We start from the raw sequence: 19,959 nt of genomic DNA, 5'->3' as shown, positions 1-19,959 counted from the left end.
GGAGGGAGGAAGGAAGGGAAAGAAGGAATGAACTGGAGGATTCTGAACAATCATTTGATGTTTAGACATTATTACTAACATTTTAAAATCTGATTCTTAGAGATGTTTTTAAAGAAGTCTTTTAGATTTACACACTGAAATATTTCTAGATGAAGTAATACATGGTTGCTTCATTCATAATAGCCAAGATAGAGAAACAACCTAAATGTCCATTAATGGATGAATGGATAAAGATGTGAGATACCTCCCTATCTATCTATCTATCTAAAACATTCCACTGTGTGTATACATATATCATATCATTCAGCCATGAGTGAGAAAGAAGGAAATCCTGTCATTTGGGACAACATGGATGGACTTTGAAGGAATTATGCTAAGTGAGATAAGTCAGAGACAGAAAGATAAATGCTGTATGATCTCATTTATATGTGGAATCTAAAAAAGGTGAACTCATAAAAATAGAGAGTAGAAAGGTGGTTATCAGGACCTGTGGGGTGGGAGAAATAGGGAGCTGGTTAAGGGTATAAACTTGTAACTAGCAGATAAATAGTCCTGGAGATATAATGTACAACTTAGGGATACAGTAAATATACCGTATTATAAACTTCAAAGTTGCTAAGAAACTAGCTCTTAATTGTTTTCACCACACACACACAAAAATAATAACTACATGACATGATAGAGATGTTGCTAACGCTACTGTGGTAATCATATTGTAATATATAAGTGTATCAAATCAACACATTGTAGACCTTAAACTTACACAATGTTATATGTCAAATATATCTTAAAAAATATATGCTTGCTGCTTCAAAATAATCCGTGGGCTTGAAGAAAGTCGGTGGGCTCAGATCAAACAAGACTGGCCAAAGTTGATACCTGTGGTAATTGGTGATGATAAGCATTATATTATACATTTCTCTATCTCTGAAATATATTTGAAAATTTCCTTCAAACAAAAATAACAGATCAGTGTGCTTGTTATGAAACGATTTCTGTTTGAGGGCAAGGTTGGGCTAGCTGTTACCTAAGGTCCTTGTTAATTTGATAATTATTTTGCCTATAAAGATAAAATTAGTAGAATAATGTTAGGAATTTGGTTCTGGAGGGTGATACCTGACTGCATCATCCCTCTCAAGCCTTTATTTTTCAATGTGTTAAAAACAAGACATCAGGCCCAAAATGGAGTCACTTTTGCTAAGCCCTCCATCATCAAACAACTTAATTACTGTTTCAGTTCTCCTGAAATGGAACCTTAAACCAGTCCATCACGAACTGCCTGATCAGCATTGGTTAGGTAATCTGCCTGATAAACCTCTGCCCCCTACACGGGAAGTAACCTTGCAATAACCAATCCTCTTTTCTGCCTAGTAAAACTACCTTGTTCCTGCTTCCTTCTGCCTATAAAAGTCTTTTATTTTGCACAGCTCTTTGACGCTCCTTTGTATCAGCTAGATTGGATGCTGCCCGATTCATGAATCCTTGAATAAAGCCAGTAAGATCTTTAAAATTTCCTCAGTTGGATTTTGTTTTTTAACACAAATGATCCTGTAAAGGGGTGAGGATTATTTAAGAACTAAACACAGAAGAGACCCTGCTACATTTCATTTAGAAAAATAAACTGAATTTGTACTAACCTTTAAATGTCACCATATTTTCAGTGAATGAGCTGACTAGGACGCGTGCACCAAAAGATTCCTTCAGCCAACCTGGATAATCCTCACCAAGTATTTTGATGTTCCTATTCAGTATCCCAACATCAGCTGCTAACGTGTAGCTCTGACCAGTTTCAGGAACAAGGTATCTTTCAGCTGCAGCGGAAGGACAGTTAGATTATTACCAACACTAAGAAATACCTGTCTTTATTAGTTTCTTTGCAGCTCACAGACCACGTAACTTTCTAATATGCCAGAAGTCAACACAAATACATTAACTGATTAGAGTTACACGCTTAAATGTACACAGATGGCAGTCGGAAATTATACCTTTTTATTTATAAAATAAATATAATCAAAAGTGTTTCTCCTATTTACAGCAAAAAGGTTATTATAATCAGCACTTACAAACTCACTGCTTCATAGGTATTTTGCAAACACTTCAAATTATACACAAAAACACTCTTTGAGACAAGTTGGGAAGCTTACTGTAATTTTAACAGATGAGGAAATGAGATAGAGAAGTAAATGAACTTGCCCAGGGCCATGTAGACAGTCAGCAATACGTAGGTATTACCTCTCCTGATGCCTAAACCTTGGTTTGTTCCTCTTTTCCTGTGACATATTTTGTACCAACTACAATGCTTTATAAATATGTAGTAGTATATCAAACATAGTCTGTACATTTACATCTTAATAATTTTAAAACAGAACCTAGGGGCTTCCCTGGTGGCGCAGTGGTTGGGAGTCCGCCTGCCAATGCAGGGGACGCGGGTTTGAGCCCTGCTCCGGGAAGATCTCACGTGCTGTGGAGCAACTAGGCCAGTGCGCCACGGCGGCTGAGCCTGCGCTCTGGAGCCCGTGAGCCACAGCTGCTGAGCCCCCGTGCCACAACTACTGAAGCCCACACGCCTGGAGCCCGTGCTCCGCAGCAGGAGAGGCCACCGTAGTGAGAGGCCCGCACGCCGCAATGAAGAGTGGCCCCTGCTCACTGCAGCTGGAGAAAGCCAGCGTGCAGCAGCAAAGACCCAACACAGCCAAAAATAAATAAGTAAAATTTTAAAAAACAGAACCTAAATTACATTCTACATTTCTAGAAGTCTTACCCAAAACTTTAAGACAAGCAGGTACATTTCAAGCAGAGAGAAGTGTTTGGTACTTTAAATGAAAGAATCTATACTGTTGAACTTCAAACACTGTTTTACGATTAAAGTGTTCTTCAAAGAAACCTTTTTCTTTTGATTTAAAGAAAAAATATGTGATATAGAATGACAGACACGTGCTTCTATCAAAATACTGCTATAAAAAGTTCTTTTAAGTTTCTTTTTCATGCAGGTCTGATATCCACCAGTGCATAATGCCACCTTAGCTGTAGTTCTCAGGAGCATCAGAAGTATCTGAATGGCTTTTCTAATGTTACACTCCTGTCAGCTTCCACTTCCTGGGATTCAGATGAAGGTAGCATGTGAAATGGGGAAAGGCTGGGGTGCTGGGAAAGCCCTGATCCTACAAGTTGAAAGATCATCTTCAGCTGATTCTGATTAATTCCTTCTTTCCTTGAGAATTAGAGTTTTACCATTTTGCTGCAGCTTGTCTAAGTGCAGTTACCGCTGAGGAATGTGTCAATGAAACAAATCAGGACAAAGATGCTCTTGGATCAAGGGTGCTCAAATTTCAGTGTGCGTAAGAATCTCTAGAAGCTTGCCTAAAACAGAAAGTGTCAGCCTTATCCCATAGAATGTAATGGTCACTGCTGAATATTTGCTGAATGAATTAATACACACAGCAGGGACTCTTTGCAGCCAACACACAAACAGTAGCATCCATTGGGTACCAGTGACAATCTAAGTGAAATGCTCCTCTAAAAATCTGAGATGTTTTATCAAATGACTGTAATTACAGAGGAGAGCACTAAACTGTGAATATTTCGAGACATTTAAATTATATATCTATTTGGTTAAAGAACAGCCACTTACCAAAGTGAGTATAGGAAAGGGTATCATTGAGAATGAGAATTTTGTGATCATGCAGGATTTTAACGATACTTCTAATTTCAGTCTGGTGGAAATCATAGCTTGTGGTTGTTATCACAATCTCTTCTCCTTCCTTAGAAAAATTCAAGTGCCAAATTCAAGAACAATTTTTAAAAAATAGGTTTATATTTCTTAATAACTATTAAATAATTCTAATTTAACTTACATTGGTTACAACCATGGTATTATCAGCGAGAACAAATCATACATTTAGGTCTCTAAAATAAATATGCTTTTGTTTGATAGCAAGAATTCTATATTTTGAATTATCTCAACATTTCCTTAAGTTGAATTCAGTCACTTAATAAAATCACAGGTGATATACATTTTTAAAATTAGATATATCAAAGCAAATATATTCATATTTTTATTAAAAATTGGTCAGGATAATACTCTTAAGACTTAAAAAATTTCCCCCAGATTTTTTTTTTTTTTACACAGTTAACTATCACTGGATATTCCTGAAGGGTAAGAAAGGCAGAGATAAGTGACAGAGCACGGTCAAGTCTTAGAATCTCTGTATATCATATATGACAAGCTCCTCTTTGTCAACCAAGTCTCTGCTCAAAAGTACTTGCAGGGGAAGAAAAAGAACTTTTTCCTCTACCCTTCCAAGTTCTCAGCTGGGACCCCTGTAACAAAAGTCATTAACAAGAGAAAAGCATATAGATTTATTCAATATAAATTTTACATGACACGGGAAATGAAGCCCTGAAGAAATGGTTAAACCTGAGCATTTTTATGGAAGAGTGGAGAGTGGAGGAAAATTGTGATAGGGTATGAGCTAAGTGTAGGAAACTGGGAGAAACAGCAAGGGCTGGCCATTCAGATTCTTCTCTGTGTCACTTTGCCTTCAGAGCTGAGGATGTCTCTTTCCTCTGGGTATAAGGAGGGCAACTCTCACATGAAGGTTTTGTGACCTGCTTCAGGGGAAAGCCAGAAAGTCCTTCCTGCACGTGCAGAAATTTCTTCCCTTAAACTATTCAAATTTTGGGGTAGCATGTCCTGAACCCTGTCATACCCTTGAGAGAGGCTTTCTCTGGCCACTCTATTTAATGTTATCTGCCACCCTCTACCATGGCAATCTCTATCATTCCTGTTTTATTTCCTTCATCACAAAGATTATAATCTGAAATAACACACATTTATCTGTTCATTTAGTGTCTGCCTCTCCCACTTCAATGCAATTTCCCCTATAGTTTGACCAATTTCTTCACAAATGAATCCTCTATGCCTAGAAAATGTCTGACATTAGGCTAAATATTAATTATATAAATAATATGCAGAAAATATTAACTGGATAAATACTAATAAATGATAATTGGATGAATAATAGGGATATTTAAATCATTTAATCACCTTTTAAAAAGTAATCACACCTCAACTATCACAAATATGAATATATTGTAAGTAGCTTATAATAACTCTCAATAAATCCTCCTTCTATTTACTGATTTTACACTACATTAAGAGAGCCAACCCCATATGTTTTGATGATTTGTATTCATTTACTCAGACTAAGCCTCACTTTGTTCTGTGACCTTATAGCTTATTCTCAGCAGAAAGGAACTGGCTGAAATCTGAGAGCCCGGAAAAGTAATCCATCCATTTCCTTGACCCTTTTGCATTAAAAAGAGTATTTGTAAAACATGTGAGTCTGTGGCCTATGCAAGCCTGGGAGTGTAGTAGAGATCGGAATTGCCACCATTCATATTTTACCAAAATCTCTTATTTAACTCAGGCATGTTTTGAATATCACTGGGCATCAGGATTTGTTTTCTTCCCAAATGCTTAACATGTAAAATCACAAATTAGAAGTAAAGAGATAACCAAGATAACAATAAAATGTATTTAAAATAATTCTTTTTTCTGTTTTGCAAGAATTTGTAAATAAATATTTTTTACCCCCAAACTTTCATATTTTCCTTTCATAACTAATATATACATAATGTTCTTTATATGTTCTGAAGAACCTTTGACACCACAATTTTTAAATGCCTGCTATCAAGTCAGCTTTCTGAGTGCAGGCTAATTGCAAAACATACATTTCTCTTCTGGTTAATCATGTGACAAAATAAATGTCCATTGGAATAAAGAAGAAACCTTAAGTTGACCCAAGGCGTGTTTTCACTTTCCACCACATAGTAATTCCTCTACCTGCCAATCCACAGCATCCATCAGAGAGAGGACTTTGGAACCTGCCTCTGTGGTTTCTGAGAGCTTAGTTTTATATATCGAACGTGGAATTCCATGAAGATCCAGCTCACCAAACACCCCTACAGGAGAAAAACACACTCCTATTTATTCACTGCATAGAACTGAGTTACGTGCTAGTATAAAATGAAACAGTTAGTAGATATAGTTTAATAAGCGACTGAACATTTTAGAATGAATGGGAAGAATTGGGGTTATCTGCTCAGGGCTATATAAGAAGGCTTTGGCCCTTTGCCCTACTTCTAGGAATCTGGTCTCTATAAATTGAATTAGTATACAAGGATACCTCAATGAGGATGTTTAATACAACAATATTTGGAAATATTAGAAAAACTAGAATTAATCCAAATGTATATCATTATAAGAATGAAGGAGTAAATTAGAATATATTACTAATACTGTAGTGTAATATGCTATAAAAATGAAGAGTGTTACATGTTAAGTATCAATCTGGAAAGATATTCATAATATGTTAACAAGAAAATTGCACAGTAATATATTTAGTTTGACCATGTTTTTGTATAAGGCACCACAAGTCATTTTATATAATATGAATACAGGCATAGATAAAAAGCACGAAAAACACATGTAAAAATTGCTAATGTTAGTTTCCTCAAGGGGAGAGTAGAAGATGTATGTTTTCTCTTGATATGGTTCTGTGTTGCTAGAAATGTTATTTTTGAAATAAAAAAATAAACACATAAAAGCAAACAAAAATTTTTTAAGACTGAATTTGTTTGCCTCAGGAAATTTTTCTTTAAGATTTGAATTTGTCTGTCTCGCAAGAGCTAATTCAATTTTAAGCCACTTTTTAATCCCCTTTTTTATTGTCACTGTTTTAGAAATTATACATCGGAGCAACTGAAGCACATTTATGTGTCTTTTAAATAAATGTGCAGTGGTATTAATAAAAGCAGTAATTTATTAGGACCAAATTAAACCCTCTCAGGTCCTTTGCTTTCTAGGCTCGAATAGGAATATGTACAGCCACACAAATGCAACCGGAAAATTAAAACTTAGCAACAGTTGTGACTGGATAACTGATAGCGAGGCAGGAGACATAAGGGCCTCCAGGACAAATGGTTTGAGTTCATTCCTTGTGGATGGATACTCCGCGGTGGGAATAACAGGACAATTGAGAGAGGAGGCTGGGTCCTGCCCAGATAGAAGATAAGAGACCACATATTCTTCATTCTTGAAGTCAGGAGACCTCCCCGACTACACATGAGCAGAAAGGCTCCTTGGAGGTCAAAAAGGAGTGATTCTAAGTGATGGCAACTAATGCTCACTATCCATAGGCCTCTTCGGTAGAATCCATCTTGGCTAAGAGATGCACGCGCACACATGGGAAAATCCTGAGATACACCAAATACGGACTCTGAACCAGGCAAATCAAAATGATTGGTCAAAGGAAACAGGGAAGAAATGCCCCATAAAGGTGATTCAAACTGCCACGAGGGTACGACTCTCTCTCTGAGTTCACCCGTGTGTCTATCCAAAAGTACTGTACTCTTTTTTTCTCTTAATAACACTTTACTTGTTTCACTACTTTCCGTCTTTGTGGGAATTCTTTTTCTGTAAAGCCGTAGGGCCAGGGCCTTGTCACTGACCACTGGTGTAGTGGCTAGGATTTGGTGCTCTCACCACTGCGACACGACCTCAATCACTGGCGGGGAACCAAAACCCTGCTTCAACACCCGAGATCAACAGCAGAGCCAACTGATCCACAGATTTTTAATACTGTGTAGGAATAATGCATAAGAAAGTTACCTTTTAGGGGAAAAGTACTAAAATATGAAAAATATTTTTGCTTATATAAAAGAAAGATTACGAAGAAAACCAGATTAGAGAAACAATATACATATGGAGTGATTCACTAATGTTAGTGTTGCAATAAGTTACATTTGGGAAATATGCACATCTGTATCTATTTTAATGTGACATGATTTAATTTTTTAAAACCTCAGCAACTTTTATAACCTGTTAGTACAAATCAATGTCTGTAAAAACTTCTGAAAGCATAACATCATGAACTCATAACAAGTCTTTCAGTGCTACATGTTTTAAAGTAGATTTGCAAAACTAATATGACTCTTTTGGTGTCTGGAAACACATACCTAGGACCTTTGATCCTTGATTTGGTCCTTCTGGAAGAGCCCACTCTGGAGTAGAATGATTCCCTCTAAGAACAATCTGTAATTCTCCTTTAAAAGGGTTATCTTCCCAGCCACCAATTAATCTACCTCCCTGCAGTGAAGCAGAAAATTGTTAATACTTCAAAACTGAGCAGGAGAAATTTCCCCATAAAAAAGGAATTAAGAAGACTGGCAGCCTCCCCTAGTAAAAATGAATGAATTTTTGTTTTACAAAGAACAGTACTGTAACTAGAAGTGACCTTAATTTAACCCATCCACTTTGGGATGGGCAGTTTAAATGATTTTTCCAAGGTCAAATTCAACATCTACTTACTGTCAGAACTGGACCTGAAACTGAGACCTCCTAAAACCTAAACTAGTGCTGTTTGAACAGATCACACTGTACTTTAAAATAATGCGGCATATATAAAATATACTCTCCTATGTATATCTAAGCTATGTTATTCATGAGCCATCACTATTAATAAAAATTGCTATTATTAAATGCTTGCTGATTCTATGCCAGGCATAACATGCAAGGTTTTACATATTTTATATCATTTAACCTTTACACTAAACCCATGAATTGGAATTACTATTCTCATTTCATAGGTGAGAAAACTGATGCAGAAAGAAGTCAGATAACGTAACCTGTTACCAAACTATTAAACAGTGAGGTAAGGATTCAATTGTAGCTTTAATTTACCTCTAAGCTCTGTATCTAACACCTTTAAAGCATTAAAGGCCTAGTTTTATGAAAGAAAGGCTCCCACTTATTCTTTAGTGGTGCTTAATACCTTTTTGGTTAAGCTATTCTTTTAAATGAACACCAATAAAAGACTGACAGAACAATTAAATTGACTAAGCTATTACATGTTCAAGACCATCTGAGATTTATGAGAGAATGAGGTGATTATTCCAAACAACTGAAAAATTTTTATTAGTCTGCTCCTGGTTTTCATAATCCCACCTACATCCATTCATTTTAAGAAATACTGTTTGCTTTCTTAAAAAAAAGGCTTGAAATCTTTTAATTTTTTTTCCTCAGAACTCCAGTGGATTCTCTGTTAGTTGCAGCAAGCTGTGAGTTTAAATTTACCTAATAATAATACAAATATTCTAAAGGATTGAAATGGAGCAAACCTCACACTAAAAAGTAGCATGATAATTATTGCTTTAGGAATGTGTCATTAATATTTAAAGGAGAGCAGAAATATATTGAACTTAGGCTTGCATTTCATGGGGTAGAGCCAGTTGTGTTTTAATCACATCAGGTGCATATGCTTTCTTATAATTTGCTTAGTAAATCTCCAACATTTTAGCATTTGGCTAATAAGGGTATAAATTATAAGACTGTCACTCTTACCTGCAGTAATATGTAGGTAGCATTCAAAACAACTTTTCTATAAGAAGACTCTGCAGCTCCCACATTATGTTTATCTTCCAATTCTAGAACCCCCCAAATAACGAGTCTTTCCATTGGTGGAATATCTGTGTCTGCCACAATCCATGTTCCTATAAAACAAGACTTTAATATAAGGAATATAACATAATCCATAGACTATAGCCTATAGATAAAACACTGACAGCCCTATCAGTGAGTCCTAATTTTGAAGTTGGTGAGCCTTTTTCCACACAATGACTAATTCTTCTCTCTCTCAGAAAATCGATTATTCTTAATATTCAGGTTTAAATCCACATAAAACCCAGAAGCGACGTCTGACATCCAGGACACAACAACTGAATCCATCTCTTCACATTTTCTCTTTCTCCAAGGTGTGCTGCATAAAGGTATCTACCCTAACTGCTAACTATTGTGGTATAAACACAGTGTTTTATTTATTTACATTTATGCATTTACCTTCAGGAATAACAACATTTGCTCCTGGGTGAGGTATGGTATAATTATTTTCTCGAGATGACTGCCAAAAGGAATCATTTGACCATAAGCTGAAAAGAGAAAAGAAGTATTTCCATTAAGTTTTATCTCTGTATATTTAATGAGCATCTCCTTAGAGTGTAGCACTATACTAGATGTTTTAGGGATGACAGAATGCAAATTGGATAGTTTGTAATTTCAGTAAATAGACAAGCTAATGTATGCTATTAGTAAGGTACTCAACACACACAATTACATATATAGTTTTTTCTCCATTGAAGAAAACTTCCTTTCCACCCACAATCCGAATCACATTTTCTCCTACTAAATCCTTATTGTGATACCCTAATTTTGTCTAAAATGTAAATAACTTAACTTCCTTATAAGATTTCACATGGTGAAAAAGTGAAAAGAAATGCATCCTTTGTCCATTTAAAGACCCTTACATATGGTGCTATTTCGTAGGGAAAGGGACAGGAGGGTATATAGTTGCCTAGATTCTATGAAGGGAAGGCTGGAAGAATGGTCTGTGAATAGGCAAGGATGGGTCAATGAGGGCAAGCCGCTGGGCTGTGGGCAGGACGGCAGGTCTATAACCAGAGTGAAGGTTACGTTACATTGAAATAAATATGGAAAGCACAGTTGGAAGAGAGACGGTCTCCACTTTCCATCACTATGCCTGCTTGAAACTATCTCAGTGCAAATTGTTAAAAAGAATATTATAAAGTTGATTGCATTTTCCCATTTAAAGATGTTCACAGGGGTTGCTCTCCTGACCTAGTAAAAATGTTTAAAAATTCTATGATACTAATGCAGGAATTTTACAAATAACCAATACAGTTTGTTTCATTAAAAGTATATTTTTATCACACATTTGAATTACTAAGCTGTATTACTAAAAACTCTGTTGATCAAAAATCCTGTCATAAAAATTTTGTCTTCATGGATTTAAAAGAGAGGTTAGCAATTAAACGATCATTTAGGATTATTTAGATTCACAGTAATACATTTTTCATGACGCAATCTCAGTGAAGGTTTGTTTAAAGGTTGTATCTATCTAAATAAATAAATTGATCAGGATTGTGCAGATTCAATAGTTGAGTTCATCTAGCTTTTCTCAAGCCTTTCATTCTTATCCCCAGCAGCACTATACTACATGTTATACATTCTTCTTCTTATTGCCCACTGTTACGATCAAAAAAGTCCAGTACTTCTTAAACTAAGCATTTGTGTGTTGTGTAGCTAGACCTGTATATTCTAGTCCTGAGGTACCAGTTTTGGATCAAGATTCTGTTTGTTTTCACTGATAGCTATTTGCAAAATACCAATTAATAATTCCAATTATAGCTATTTCCAGTGAGCAGAGCTCATATTGTGAGAGGAAAAACACCTATCCTATGACATATACATGTAGTGTATCAACACATACCTCTATCACATCCTGGTCTAGACCAATCTAAATCTATTAATGAGTCATAATAATTATTAAGTAAATATTGAATAATTTTATCTACCTTAGACTATCTAGGGCTTTTTGGCCAATAACCTTTATAGCCCATATTTCTTCTGAAGTTCTCTAGACTCTTTTTATGAGCCTCCCTGCTTTCTCTACTGTCCCTCTGTTACACAGAGTAGTAAAAGTGGCCTTTTCAAAATGTAATGTCACTTATCAGCTGAAACATTTAAAGGCTTCTCATATTTCTTAACACTAACTGCCTGCATGACCTGAATGGTCTGATTTCCACCTACTTCCAATGCTATGTCTAGGCCACTCTCTCCTGCTCACAAGGGTCCAGCCATGCAGATTTCCTCTCAGTTCTTGGATATGCCGCACTCGTCCCCACATCAGGGCCTCTGCCCGAGTTGTCCCCTTGGCCTCGAACCCAACCTTCACACAGCCAGCTCTTACTCACCCTTTGGGTCTCAGCTAGAATATCCCCTCCTTTGAGAGGCTGTTCCTAACCATCCACCCAAAGGAGGCCCCTGCCATGTTGTCTTCTGTCCCAGACCCTTATCCATTCCCTTTACAACCTCTATCACAACTCAAACGCATGTGCTTTATTTTCTGTTGACTTTTTTGTTTGTTTGCTTGTGTTGGCATCTGTCTCTTCGGACAGAATGTGAGTGTTATGGGGGCAGGGACCACATCTATGTTGTTCACAACTGAATCTCAGAGCTCAGCACAGTGCCTGGCACATAGCAGGTGCTATTTTTTAATGGTTGAATGAACACATAAACAAATTCAATTATTATTCTTTTGTGCAATGTTATCGCAGAATCTGTATATTCTGAAATCGTAATTCACTTAATAAATAATATTGATTTGTACTTGATGCACAGGAGTGGGCTCTTACATGCCCACTAACTGTTAACTTTTATCATCACCATCGTTATTTTTATGGTTATTATTTGCCCATAAGGGACACAAATATACATCAAATCAGGATCATGCCTTTAAGGGTCTTAAAGACTAGTACTGTTGTGTACTAGTACCATCATGTATGGTAATTACTATAATATAAAGTAGAAAGTTATGTTTCATATGAGAAATAAAGGTAAAGGACTTCATAAGTTTCAAAGACAGAAAAATTATTTTTAACTACAAGACTTAATATATATATATATATAGGAAACTGAATATTTGAAATAAAATTAAATAAGTTGTATTATGAGACTTGACCAAGACTGTTATTCTATTTAAAATATGATACAAATGAACTTATTTATAAAACAGAAGCAGGGCTTCCCTGGTGGCACAGTGGTTGAGAATCCGCCTGCCAATGCAGGTGACACAGGTTCAAACCCTGGTCTGGGAGGATCCCACATGCCATGGAGCACCTGGGCCCGTGTGCCACAGCTGCTGAGCCTGCGCTCTAGAGCCCACGAGCCACAGCTACTGAGCCCGTGTGACACAACTGCTGAGGCCTGTGCACCTAAAGCCCGTGCTCCGCAACAAGAGAAGCCACAGCAATGAGAAGCCCACACACCGCAGCGAAGAGTGGCCCCCCACTTGCTGCAACTAGGGAAAGCCTGTGCGCAGCAACAAAGACACACGCAGCCAAAATTTTTAAAAAATTAAAAGAAAACAAAAAAAACAGAAGCAGACTCACAGGCATAGAAAACAAACTTATGGTTACCAAAGGGGAAAGGGGGTAGGGAGGGATAAGTGAAGAGTTTGGGACTGTCACATACAAGCTACCATATATAAAATAGAAAAACAAGTATGCACAGGGAACTACAGTCAATACCTTATAATAATCTATAATGGAAAAGAATCTGAAAAATGTATATATATATATAACTGAATCACTTTGCTGTACACCAGAAACTAACACAACACTGTAAACCACCTATCCTTCAATAAAAAATAGGGACTTCCCTGGTGGTGCAGTGGTTAAGAATCCACCTGCCAATGCAGCCGGCCCGGGTTCAATCCCTGGTCCGGGATGATCCCACATACCACGAAGCAACTAAGCCCGTGCACCACAACTACTGAGCCTGCACTCTAGAGCCCGTGAGCCACAACTACTGAGCCCACGCGCCTAGAACCCGTGCTCCATAACAAGAGAAGCCACTGCAATGAGAAGCCCGCACACCACAAAGAAGAATAGTCTCCGCTCGCCACAACTAGAGAAAGCCTGCCATGCAGCAACGAAGACCCATAACAGCCAAAAATAAATAACATAAATAAGTAAATTTATTTTAAAAAATAAATAAAAATAAAAACACTCACATACACAGACACAAAAAGACAGTTATTCTAGAGAAAGAGATGCCACCTGCTAAGAAAGCACTGGATCAATGAGGACATAGTTTCTGGTGCTGTTGGAAGTTTGCGATCTCAGGTAATTCACTTAACGTCTTCAGGCTTCAGCTCTCTCACCTATATAATAAGGGAGTTGGTCTAAAAATCCAGATCTAACGTTCTGCAAGTATGAGATTCCCAGTAACTTTCACACATAATTTTTGTGAGAGTTTTTTCCATTTTGTCATCAGGGTGGTTGTAAGGCTCAAGTGAAGCGATGAGTGTGGAAGTGCTTTGGGACCTACTGTGCAGGAGGAGGGCACCAGTGTCTCAACCAGGATGACATATGAAAAGGATGCTGTCAAGAACTATTGAAGTATATTAACGAACAAAAGGCCTGTATACTTATATGTGGCTGGTCGCTTCCTGGGAATTGGTTTTCTTGATGGAGGATGCACAGGAAAGCAATCTTGGAGAACACAGCAGTAAGCTTGGAAATTAATAACAACATCCTTCACATCAGGATCCAGGGTCCCAGAAATGGACTGGCTCTGATGAAGGTCATTTTTTCCTGACACTGAAAGTGAAGTAAAAGCAGTTTAAACTAACATGATGATCAAAGTACTTGAATGTAAACAAAATATGGCAATTTGAAAATATTCTTTGGAGAGTAACTTGGTATAATTCAAATGTATGGAATAGGTATGAAAAAATTCTGACAAAATGCACATGTCTGATTAAGAAGCAGAGTCAAAATACCTTGACAAAAACAAATATTTTAGAACTCGATTAAACTGTACTCTTAAATATTTTTATTTTCCAAAAATAATTAAATAATAAAAATGGAAACAAAATATATGACAGTTCATTGTACTCATTTCCTCTAATTTTGTGAAATAAATGTTGGGGCCAATTATGAATGTTGGTGCTACCTCCAAACATAAAATGTAAGTTCTTAATTCAACTCAAGCCTCTTCCAGGGTGAATTTAGTCTCCATTCTTTAATTCAACAAACATTTATTGAATCCTGCTATATACAAGGCACTATATAACACATTTGCCCATTAAGCAATTTTTCTCCTTCTTTAGATGAAGCAATAGATAAAACAATCACTTTTGCCTATTGAATACATACCCAGGTAATATAGAGTACTAGTGTTTGCTTCAAGGTGCCAGTCTCCATTCTTGCTAGTATTCCAATTCAATGGATTTGAAGAGCCATTCCTCATATCAATGATATTAAACATATCAGCATTTTGAGTGAAGTTATGAGATATGATTACATAGTCTTGTTCCTATGAAAGTTTGCAAAAAAGTGACTTGTTTTATATGCTAATTTTGATGACATTAATTAATTAACCCCATATTAAAACTTAACTTTTGGTTTTAGTTTGGTTTTCATCTTGCATTTATATTTTGTTTAACGTTTTACCTGTCTATGGTAATAACGCTAACTCTATCACTAAGGCAATGAAAGTCTTTCTTTCTTTCTCTCTCTCTCTCTCTCTATATATATATATATATACACACACACATACATATATATGTATACATTCAGAGAATATTTAATTTCTATAATGTTTCAAAACATTTGAAACAGTGCTAGGTATTGTTTTTTTTGCTGCCCATATATAGTACAAGTAGAAGAATATGAACAGGGATGAAAACACCCAATTCAGGTGACCCTTAGCAGTGAAGAGTGGAGATTGATTTCAGAGTAAGCCATACAGAGGACTTCCACTTCACCTAAAAATGTTTATTTCTTAAAAAAATCTGAAGTACATAGTCACAGAATGTTAGATTCAGATAGAGCTAGGTGGTGGGAATATAGGACTCAGCCTGTTATTTTCTGTATTTGCTATATTTCAGAATACAAATAATAAAGCCTTTAACTGGTGCCCAAAACATCATAAGCACTGAATAAATGTTAGTTATTATCATGGTAATAATAACAGGGCACAAGCTTAGTACTACAGGGATGTGGCAGAAAGATGGCTTACTTCTGATTCTGATTCTGATTTTTTTTGCTTGCTTCTGAGATTTAGGATGGGTAATAAAAAGTGTGCAGACTTTACCAGGTCAATATGTGAGGCAAGGGCATTCTGGGCCTCACAGTTGGTGTAAGGATGAGTGTGTGGGCTGCTTTAGAGTAATATGTAATCAAAATTATTAGAAGATGGATTATGCAACTCTTTGTTTACCTTAAATCCATAGAATGTTGACGTATACGAAATGTTGGTTATGTGATCTACACTTTTAAAATACCAGTTAATGTGCTTTGCATTTGGAATCAGAGCCATCCATCCAGACATATGAGTCAGTCGTTTCTTCTGAAAGGGAACAATGCTTGTGCCTATAGAACATAAAACAAATCACAGTAATCTCTACATCGAGAAAATTCCTTCTCTTATGAACAAGTGCAAAGGTAAATATTACTCTAGTCTATGGAAGTCTCTAAAGAGGTCAGTATAGTATTTCATTACTTATGTTCTAAATGTCTTTGTTTACCTGAAGGCCCCACTGTTCAATATCACACTTAACTGAAACATAAAATGCTTTCTCACTTGGAGTTCTGAATTGAGATGGAGCCTTTATTCCTTAGGGAAAAATAAAATTGAACTATGATGACAATAATGACCACTAAGACAAAAGTGCTTAAATATATCAATGCAATTTTTAAAATACATCGATCTAAAATATAATTCCATTTCTATTCTTTTAAGAACTTAATTCTTCAGAATCCTTGATCTGCAAAATATGCAAATATAAGTCCTGAACTTTATATTAGATTCTCCTATATGGGTTGTGTTAATCAAAATCAGCCTAGCAAGTATGAATACAAAGCTTTGATTCAGAGCCCTTAAGGAACTAGACTAAAGTAGACCTACCTCTAACACTGGCCATGATAACCTAAATTTTGTGAATGATGAATTTGGAACCTGAACTACCTGTAATGGGAAAAAAATTTAATTTGAGAGAATGCCTGACAACTTCAGTTGAAGATCTGAAAAGATCTCTCACAATATAAAGAAAAACATCTGTGATTAATGAATTATTTCTGTTCTTTCCTCTCCCTTCTCTCTTTCTTTTCATCTCTGATTGAATTTTATGTTAAATTTGCAACCTCTTCCCTTACAAAGTTAGGTGGAAGAAGCTAGGCGCAAGATTACAAAATAAACTGTCATTCTTTTCCTTTGAGGATAAGGCAAAACAAATTCCAATATAAAGGAGGAACAAATTCTTTTTTTTTCTTTTTTTGGGTTCGCGGGCCTCTCACTGTTGTGGCCTCTCCCGTTGCGGAGCACAGGCTCCGGACATGCAGGCTCAGTGGCCATGGCTCACGTGCCCAGCCGCTCCGCGGCATGTGGGATCTTCCCTGACCGGGGCACGAACCCGTGTCCCCTGCATCGGGAGGCGGACTCTCAACCACTGCGCCACCAGGGAAGCCCAGGGACAAATTCTTTGGCTTATGAATTAGCATTAAGTTTTGAAAAGCCTATGACCAGAGGCACTAAAAACTCACAGTTTAAAAAGACCTGCAGAGTATGAAGAACCATGATAATTTGGATTATTCAGCAAATATCCACTCCTCTCCCCTCCTTGAGGGCAGGATAGACTTCCCTGCTCTGTGGATACTGGGTGACTTCTTTGGTCCCTCGGCTATTGGCAGAATTGACACTGCAAAGACTTAAAAGTGCTTGCTGGGTGAAACATGCCCTCTTGAGGCTCTGTCACTGCAATGCAAAGAGGCTCCCCCAGGAGAATAGTGGGTAGCATACTAAGGTGACCTTTGGCATATGCAGACAGAAAAGTTATATAGATCTTGGAGGACAGAAATCTAATTCAACTTACCCAAGTGGAAATCTGCTACCTCTTACCTATTTCCTAGATCCAAGCCAATTCACAGACTGGAAGCAGCTCCACTGAGTGGGAGAAATCTGTGGCCATGTATCAGGCTACTGCATACTAAGGAGAGGAAACTCTCCAGACCTTCCAAGAGTTGTTAGCTTCTGGCTCTGAACTGACACTAACCCTCAGACACCCTAATGCCACCATGGTCTACCAGCTGGAGTGGCAGCTTATGAAGGCCAGGCCCTAGAATGAGTCTTTGCTCAGTCTCATGCCTGGTCCACTGAGGCCACTGGCTCATCTTACGGTTATTCCTCCAGTTCCAAAATGTATAGTGGGAATAGGCACAGAACTTTGTTTGGAAGAAGGGCAGAAGTTGATATTCTCACAAGAAATATCCTTCCAAGAGGATCTGATGACATGGAGTGGAATACCAAAACCCCAGCATGTCCTGATGGATTTGACCCAGCTATAATTTTAGCAGTTATAGTATGGCTGGTATAATTATGCTACACGTTTTCAAAATTCACTTGGCCTATATTGAGATACATAATTTTAGTTTCAAATTGCAAGTTTCTACCTTGTAAATATGATTAAATGTGGAAATTTGGGAACGCTGTCATCAAGAAGCTACATCATTTAGATTTATGCAGAAAATGTAGAAAACTGTATTTGAGAATCATCTGATAGCAAATGTTTGGTTCATCAATGCCTTTCCTATTTTCCAAAATCTGCAGTCTGTCAGAACAGTGATATGAGAGTGGATTAATTGTAGATAGATATTTTAACTAATAATTCATAGACAGATGATGGATGTGTGGATGAATGGATGGATGGAATGATATAAAGATCTGAGCCAATCAGGGCAGGCCAGGTCAGATGTGATGAGAATAGTTATACTTAGTAACTGGAAGAATTCCTAATGGAGGGAGGGAAAATCACGCAGGAAGGACTGAGTGAACACTCTAGGAACCATGCTCCCCCACTCTGTTACGAAGATAAAAGAAAAGCAATTCTAAAACCTTGAGGGGGGAAAATGCAGATATTAACGCCACAGTGAAAAATCTGAGACATGTGAGAATCAGGGTTACTACTATATCCCCATTTAACTTGCTTGTCTGGCTGGTGCATATGCCAGATGCATCATGAATAATGACAGTAAATTAATGCAATCTACTCAGGCAATGATGTCAAGCCCATCTGGTGTTCCAGGTACATTAGCTTTACTGAAACAAATCAGTAAATCAACAGTCTCTGTGCAGCTATTGACCTAGCAGATGCTCCCCCCATCCTATTTCAATCAGCAAAGATAATCAAAATAATTTGCTTTCAGTGGCAGAAAAAACGGTATATTTTTACTGTCTTGATCCTAAAGCTATGTCAACTTTCCTGCTGTCTGTCATAATATTGGCTGGAGGTTCCTTAATCAGCAGAATGTCATGCTGGTCCAGGCGTTTATTCAATACTCCTCACAAGCCCATTTTGGGATGTGATATTTGTTTCCTGCCTGGTTTCTGACTGATATAAATATTATGCTTTTCCAGTGTTCTCAAGAAGATGATGATGAAAATTGAGGAAAACATATTTAAATGAGTGGTTTAAATGACTGTGTTCTACTTACCGAAGGAGTCTGAGAGAACCACATCCTTTTCAAGCAGAGACACCGGAGAAGGCTTGTTGAATGCCAGCCGGTGGAAGCTGACCGAGGCGTCACAGACAGACCCAGGGAATCCTATGCTCCACTCGGCTTCTTGACTGCAGTGAGAAGGGTCCAGCAATGAGCTGTGTGGAATGACGGTGTGTCCTTTGTGACCTAGGAAATGAACACAAACAGCTGACTTCCTATTTCATGTTAGAAAACTAAAAAGCTAAACTGTCTAAAACATACATTTACTATAACCCATAGTGCCACAAATACAATCTAAAAGTCTAGGTTCCTGGGGGTTTTTTTGGCATGAGGTAAGGGGACCTCTACAAAGGCTTTGCAGTGGACTCTTCTGTCAGGGAGCTTATCATGGACGCAGCTGAAAAATGGGATCTGAAGCACCCATGAGAGCCAAGGAAGGGGATAGGATGTGGGATAAGTAACTTGGTCAAGGACACATGGAAGGATGCAAATCCAGGCAGTTTGACCACAGAGCTTGTGCTCTCAACCAATGGACTGTCAACAAACTTAAGAATCTAAGCTGAATTAAGTAAGTGAATAAAGGTCACACAAAGCTCTGAATATTAGAACCATCTAAATGTTCTCCTTCTTAAAGCCACAGTTAGAACAGGAGACAAGTCAACAACTGTAGTTGAGAATTCAGTCTGTTTGAATATTGAGATGAACCTTCCATCTTTCAAAGGCTTTCAAATATCTGTAGCTTTACTTGTCAATTGTCTCTCTCTTATAAAGTATTATGCAGAATGATATACACACACAGACACACTTCCTATCTGATTTTGC

The 19,959-nt window shown here is 37.3% G+C and overlaps 1 protein-coding gene across 1 annotated transcript in view; it reads right to left on the bottom strand.

The window, feature by feature from the left end:
• The window catches only part of PKHD1L1 (PKHD1 like 1), a gene marked incomplete at both ends in the record, with an annotated part of 151,486 nt that overhangs the window by 37,337 nt on the left and 94,190 nt on the right, over positions 1-19,959 (bottom strand). Inside the window, 10 exons of the mRNA XM_082858454.1 lie at positions 1,638-1,811; positions 3,632-3,761; positions 5,846-5,964; positions 8,020-8,149; positions 9,404-9,552; positions 9,899-9,987; positions 14,067-14,238; positions 14,797-14,956; positions 15,863-16,014; positions 19,132-19,323. Of these exons, the coding sequence (XP_082714580.1) occupies positions 1,638-1,811; positions 3,632-3,761; positions 5,846-5,964; positions 8,020-8,149; positions 9,404-9,552; positions 9,899-9,987; positions 14,067-14,238; positions 14,797-14,956; positions 15,863-16,014; positions 19,132-19,323 (1,467 nt within the window). The remainder of the gene's footprint in view (positions 1-1,637; positions 1,812-3,631; positions 3,762-5,845; positions 5,965-8,019; positions 8,150-9,403; positions 9,553-9,898; positions 9,988-14,066; positions 14,239-14,796; positions 14,957-15,862; positions 16,015-19,131; positions 19,324-19,959) is intronic.

The sequence above is a fragment of the Leucopleurus acutus genome, assembly GCF_964270905.1.
Source record: "Leucopleurus acutus genome assembly, chromosome: 17".
In the NCBI taxonomy this organism is placed as follows: domain Eukaryota; kingdom Metazoa; phylum Chordata; class Mammalia; order Artiodactyla; family Delphinidae; genus Leucopleurus; species Leucopleurus acutus.
This window is presented reverse-complemented; position numbering and strand designations above follow the sequence as displayed.